Source organism: Carya illinoinensis, chromosome 1, assembly GCF_018687715.1.
Source record: "Carya illinoinensis cultivar Pawnee chromosome 1, C.illinoinensisPawnee_v1, whole genome shotgun sequence".
Lineage (NCBI taxonomy): Eukaryota > Viridiplantae > Streptophyta > Magnoliopsida > Fagales > Juglandaceae > Carya > Carya illinoinensis.
In genome coordinates, this window is record NC_056752.1 from 20,184,256 (window position 1) to 20,190,594 (window position 6,339).

Sequence of the window (6,339 nt, forward strand, 5' to 3'; positions counted from 1 at the left end):
TGCTCCATTGTCTTCTACACCAGCATATCGGCACATGGCTCATTAGTGGTGTGCATGATGTATGATTTATCCTTCACTAAAAATCTAGAGAATGGGTAAATCCATGAGGGTATATCCATGGGCCATTCAAAAACAATGATGGTGCATCATAATCTGTTGAACGGATAGGAACCAATCAAGGTGGCTCTTCTTTGCTTTGAATAAGGATATGTGAATAAGTAATGTAATGTCTCAATAGAAGGCCCAAGCCATATGACCTATACTCTAAAAGGACTAGTCAATGATATAATTAGAATCCCATTGAACATTATAAAGAGCAAGAACTTCTCATTTCCAAGTAATGTGGGATCCCATACACCACCTACCATTATCCTTATTATATGGGGTATCACAATCTCCCCCCTCAAATTCCCAACGTTCTCGTCGGGTCAGTCCATCGTCGGTGACATGACTCAAGTCCCACATTTATGATTGAGATAGATTCTAATATTATTTGTAATGCCACAATGGAAGGCTCAAGTCACATGTCCTATACTTTAAAAGGACTAATCAATGATACAATTGGAGCTCCATTAGAATATTGTAAAGAGTAAGAACTTCTCATTTCCAAACAATATGGGATCTCATCTATACCACATACCCTTATCATTATCATATGGGGATATCACCAGTCAGGACCAATTTATGGGTCTATATATGCACTATATATATGGTAACGGGGTGTTAGTTGGAGCCTTTAATCTTTACTGATTAGAATGCTTTATTAGAAAAACAAGTATTGGAGGGTGATGAGTGATTACTGATGCCAAGATTGAACTAATTGAGAACTATGAGGACGAAATATGCTTTTGAGAAGGGTTGGTTGGTGAGTGGGGAAGGCCAGAAAATTGTTGTTGCTTTACAATGTCGCCTCAAGGAATCCGATGGAGAGATGCATGTGAATTGTCCAACCACAAATTCTGCCTCAGTTTGTAGCCATGATTGTAGAGTGTGCTGAAATTATTGGGGTGAGGCCTCAATTCATAAACATAAGCTTTATTCGGTTGCTAGTCATGATTGAAGATTTTTGTCAATGTTATTATAAAATAATAATGCTACCTAACATGTAACTGTATTCTCAAGATAACTCGCTTGTCGTTCACTTATCCCCACCAAAAGCAATCAGAATTGAAATAAATATCTGAAGTTAGTTTCTAATTTAGATTTATCTTCCATCACATCTTTGGTTGGCCAGATTCATTCGATCTCCATGGACAGGAAAAATTAGTTGTGACTTAAGCGTGAAAAATGCTAATATAATCCAGGGTCCAAATTTCGATCAATGTCATCTTTGATTTGTTTATTTTCAAAATAACTTTTGTCGTTTGCCTTGTCAAAAAATTAGTCCCTATACTCTAATTTCGAACATTTCACGATCTTTATGCTTGCAATTTTGATCAAATAAGTTCTTTTCTTGCTACAATATTGTACCAATGACTGCACATAAAATTTTTGTTTAAAAGCAGATACAGTAATTATGAGTCTTTAGTGCTTACGAGCCTATGAGATCATCTCTATCATCCGCAAAAGATCCCTCTTATTTTGACACGGTAACATAGGTTGAGTATCTTAATAATATAATATAAATAATTAAATATACTTCTTCCTATGATCAACTTAAACTCCTGGGACAAATAATGATTTCACATGTTATCAGAGTAGGGGTCATGAGTTCGAATCTTGACTCTACACTCTATTTCATTGAATTAAATATTCCACATCTGGTCCACATGTGAGGATGAATATTAAGAATATAATATAAATAATTAAATTTAGCTATTTCCATCAACTTAAACATTTAAGACAAATGGTAATTTCACAGAGTAATCTAGTAGAGCCAAGTTAGAAAAAGCTCTTTGCGGCAAAATTTTTGTAGGTTGTTACAAGAAAAATCTCCGTCTTATTTTGAATAGAAAATAGATTAGTAGCAATGATTCATCTTATCAAACAGAAATATTTTTCTCCATCGAAAGAGGTATCGTGGTGATCGAATGCATATATGCTTTAAAGAATCTCTCTTTGCGCTTATAATAATTAGTTAGTTTTTTTTTTTGATACATTTGGGGAGGGGGTATCGAACCCAAGACTTCTTTGGGGGTTATACCAATCAGACCACGTGCTTTTGGCATAATAATTAGTTAGTTAACCCAACAAACAAGTAGTTTGTTGTCAAGTGAAATTAATTATGTGTAAGTATTTTGTTTTAAACCAATGAAGGAGCATACACAAGATTATTCCCAAATACCCAATTATTTGGATGCCATCCCCCCCATGCAGTTAACAAACCTACAAACTTTACCAAATTAAGAACTCCTACGATCAATATGCTAAAAAGATTTTATATTGTAAATGGACATTGAGTGCTTCTCAGTCTCCCCTCGCTGACAAGCTTTTTGAGAAAATGTCCGAGCTTGATGCCATAAGAACCTGGCTTCACAGCATTAATGTTACCCCGAGTTGAGCACAAGTACTCCTCCTTTGAAGAAGCCTCCATGCTCTGGTTCTTCCTTCCATTGTCGGAGCACCATTCTCCGGGAATCAGCCCATTTGGAGGACGTTTTAAGATTTTTTTATCGATTTTTTGCAGCACTCTATCACCTTCTTGAAACGGCCTTGCAAAAACTGCCCCGCTGGCTACCATTTTATTATAGTGAAACATGTTTAGGACATCGGGTGCACCTTGTGCAGTGTTCCAAATGATGTACCTTAAATCATTGTCCACTGTGGTGTTTTGGAACTCGGCTATGTTGCACAAGACTGTGTGGAAGTAGGATTCAAGCGGGTAGGCCAAATTGCTGAAGTACATTAGCAGTTTTCTAGGGAAATTGTCCCATCCTTCGACGCAATATTCCACGAATGCTCTTGAAAGAATAACCCAAGGTGAACCTGCATGTAATTGACAAAATAATCAGAAAATCTGCAACATCAGAATTTTTGTGGAAATTAATGAACCATATATATCTCGTATGCTAGAGGAACTGACCCTCAAACAGTGTAAAGGCATCTGGTGTTTCTCGGGTCTCCACAGCGTAGAAAAGTGGACTCTTGCGGATTGGATTATGTAAACTAGGATCGACGACAATTTGATTGACTTTTTCCCGCCTGAAACCAAAAGATTCTATCATCACAAACCATCTCATCTCATCTCATCATATTTATTTAATTAGTGGCTAACGCTTACTCTTTCCAAATCCAGCTGGTCTTGTTAGTAAAATGAACAAAATTGAGATCCCTCGGCAAGAAAGTGAAAGCATGGAGGAGATCTGCAACAAGAGCGATCATGATTTTCTCTTTCTGGACTAGTTTAAAAAATCTGTATAAAAGAAATGATTATATGCGTGCAAAATATAGACTTGATTTTAATCTCGAAGGGTTAATTAGTATATAATATTTATTTACCATCCTGACTCATAAGTGGATAGTCTGAAGAACTTAATGTGATGAACCAGTCCCAATCAGTGCTAATCTTAAGAAGCAAAGCAGCAGCATGAAGTGTTGCAGCAAGAGCCGAGGGACCCATCTGGTTGACTGTGTAACTTTTGCCAAGAACATGAACATTTTCATAGGCTCGGAACACCCGCTCGGATCGTACTGAAACTAACAATTCTTCCCTCTCGGAGTCCGACGAATCAGCATCAAGTTGCAACAGATACTGGTTTCTTGGATGGTATACTGCCTTCAACAGCCTCAGCATTTTCTCCCTATCTCCTTTCGTACCACAAATCCAATAAGCAATAACAGGGGGGTAGTTGTTCCCTTTTGATACTAAATACTGATTTTCAATGCTTTCACCAGAATACCCAATTCGAGATAATCGTGTTAATGCTCCTAACAACAGTAAACTAATTGCAAATACCATAATCCATAGATGGTAACCTGGGATCCATGTGTAAGCTTTGGATATTCTCATTGGTGTAGCTTGTGGATTTACTGATCAGGAGCCGTTGAAAGTTCTGGCATCCAGTAAGTTAAAACCTCCAAACTGTCAGACCTCTTCAGATCATGGCAAGTTCGCGCAGATCTTTCAACCATGGAGTAAAGACACCAGCAATTTGGATCAGTAACATTAAACATGTCAGTTTTTTCATATGTCAATCACTTCAGACAAACAAGAAAACTTTTTTATCCTGCAAAATTATATGAAACATAATTGAAAGAAAATGTGGGTTTGCACCGACTATAAAAATTCCAATATTTGAGACAGACAATGGAAAAATCAGTGGAAGAACCAATACCTTAAAGAACCACCAAAAAGCATCAATGAACTTCAAACACGCGCCAAGAGTTGAAAAATGGTGAGCTTAACTATATGAAAAGCAGGGCGGTTGGTAGGACAAAGGTTAGGTTCGGAGAGACAAGAAAAAAAAAGTGATAACTGGGTAGCCACCAAACGAACTGCTGTAAAAGCTTCAGCTGAAAGGGAACAAATTTAGGAGGGATAGATTGCAAATATAGAAAAAGATGTGACAAGGACAGTTCCCCCGAACCTACTGTGACTGGATCAATCCACTGCCGTGGTAGAACTAGGAATTTGTTTATGGGGGACAGGCGAAGCTAAAAAAATATAAGAAGAATATTTGTTTGTTCTATTTCTATATAGTTTTTCCCACTGTATGAAAAAAATATGATTTAATCTTTTACGATATTGTATTTCAGCCTTGAAGATGATGTTTTAAGGGAATGTTGACTGTTTTTGTCGATAGGGAGTGTGAGTCCCACGATTCCAAGCTGAGATGTGATATTTGTGAAGTCCCTTAGGAGTATGTAATAATGGAGTGACATTCCCTGAGTTAATGCAAGCTAGGCTATCAATAGACTCGGACAAGATGGTAACGCTCTCGAATTGAGTCATAATCTCTCAACTAGCTGAGACTACAAAACGCTTGTGGTGAAGGACAGGTGTGTGAAGCAAAAAGGATTCTTGAGACAAAGTCATACGGGTGGTTGTTATCCGTATTATGGCGAAGGAAACTAGAGTGTGCACATGACCATTTTAGGAAAGGTAGTGGTGCATACATTAAAAACAAAGGAAGGCTTAATATGGTATTAAGTAAATGGCCGGAGGGCCCGAGTTCCTCGGATGATTTTGGTTGATGGAGAACCTGGGGTTCTTGGACCCATGAGCTTTGAGCATTGGATGCTTAGAATTATTTACTACGTTCAAGATGTTATAAAACTAATGAAAAGAGAGAGAGCGAAAGACATAGAGAGAGAGAGAGAGAGATCTTGAACGTGAGAGAGAGACGCTTCTTATTCAATAATGAAAACCTTGAACGATACCTATATATATAGGAGTATAAAGGCGGTCTTAGCCATCATAATTGACGGCTAAGGATGGTCAATTATGATGGTTACGGGCGGTCATAATCGACGGCTAAGGACAATCAATTATGACGACTATGGATGGTCAATTATGAAAACTACGGGTCGTCATAATTGACGGCTAACAATGGTCAATTATGACGACTATTATGACGGCTAAATGTGGTCATACAAGTCGGTTTATAACACTCCCCCCTTAGATGACTACATATAAAGAATATGCCTCATTAAAACCTTACCAAGGAAAAATCCTGTGGGAAAAAAAAACCAATGGTGAAGGAAAAAGAGTACAGTATTCATGTGTACCGCCAAGCGCTTTATGATTGCCTCATTAAAACCTTGCAAAGGAAAACCCAATAGGAAAAAACCTTAGCGAAGGAAAAAGAGTACAATCAGCACAAGTCTTCAAGAGATTTACTCCCCTTGAAAAGTGCATTAAGATAGGTTTTGAAGTTTTCGCATTCCAATGTTCTACACAATCTTCTTAAATGTTGCAGTTGGTAATGTCTTAGTGAATAAATCTGCCAAATTATCACTTGATCATATCTACTTGACATTAATTTCACATTTCTTCTCATGAATTGCAATGATCTCTCTGTGTGAATCTGAAAGATAACCTGCATCCGTATATCCAACTAATTGTAGAATTGATCCATGTTGATAAAATAATCACATATCAATCGTACCTCGGAGGTATCGAATGACATGTTTAATACCATTTCAATGTCTTCAAGTTGGTGCAGAACTATATCTTGCAAGTAAATTAACTGAAAATGCAATATCAGACCGAGTGCAATTTGCAAGATACATCAGGGCTTCAATTGCACTGAGATAAGGTACTTCAGGACCAAGAATTTCTTCATCGTCTTCACAAGGACAAAATGGGTCTTTCTGCACATCAAGTGATCGAACAACCATTGGAGTACTCAGGGGATGAGTTTTGTCCATATAAAAGTTTTTCAAGACTTTATAGTGAAA

The 6,339-nt window shown here is 37.4% G+C and overlaps 1 protein-coding gene across 1 annotated transcript; it reads right to left on the bottom strand.

Moving 5' to 3' along the window:
* Positions 1-2,177: 2,177 nt before the first annotated feature.
* LOC122312988 (beta-glucuronosyltransferase GlcAT14C-like) lies at positions 2,178-4,449 on the bottom strand. The gene is made up of 5 exons (XM_043127681.1): positions 4,275-4,449; positions 3,439-4,060; positions 3,221-3,302; positions 3,023-3,141; positions 2,178-2,925 (listed from the first exon to the last, which is right to left on the bottom strand). The coding sequence occupies exons 2-5, from the start codon at positions 3,947-3,949 to the stop codon at positions 2,378-2,380; spliced, it is 1,260 nt and encodes a 419-aa protein (XP_042983615.1). The 5' UTR covers positions 3,950-4,060; positions 4,275-4,449; the 3' UTR covers positions 2,178-2,377.
* Between the last annotated feature and the right edge of the window lie 1,890 nt (positions 4,450-6,339).

Coding starts and splice junctions, on each gene's coding strand:
- LOC122312988 (XM_043127681.1), bottom strand. CDS start 3,949: ATGAGAATATCCAAAGCTTACACATGGATCCCAGGTTACCATCTATGG. Junction 3,303..3,438: donor TCCACTTATGAGTCAGGATG/GTAAATAAATAT, acceptor CTCTTGTTGCAG/ATCTCCTCCATGCTTTCACT. Junction 3,142..3,220: donor ACCAGCTGGATTTGGAAAGA/GTAAGCGTTAGC, acceptor TTTTGGTTTCAG/GCGGGAAAAAGTCAATCAAA.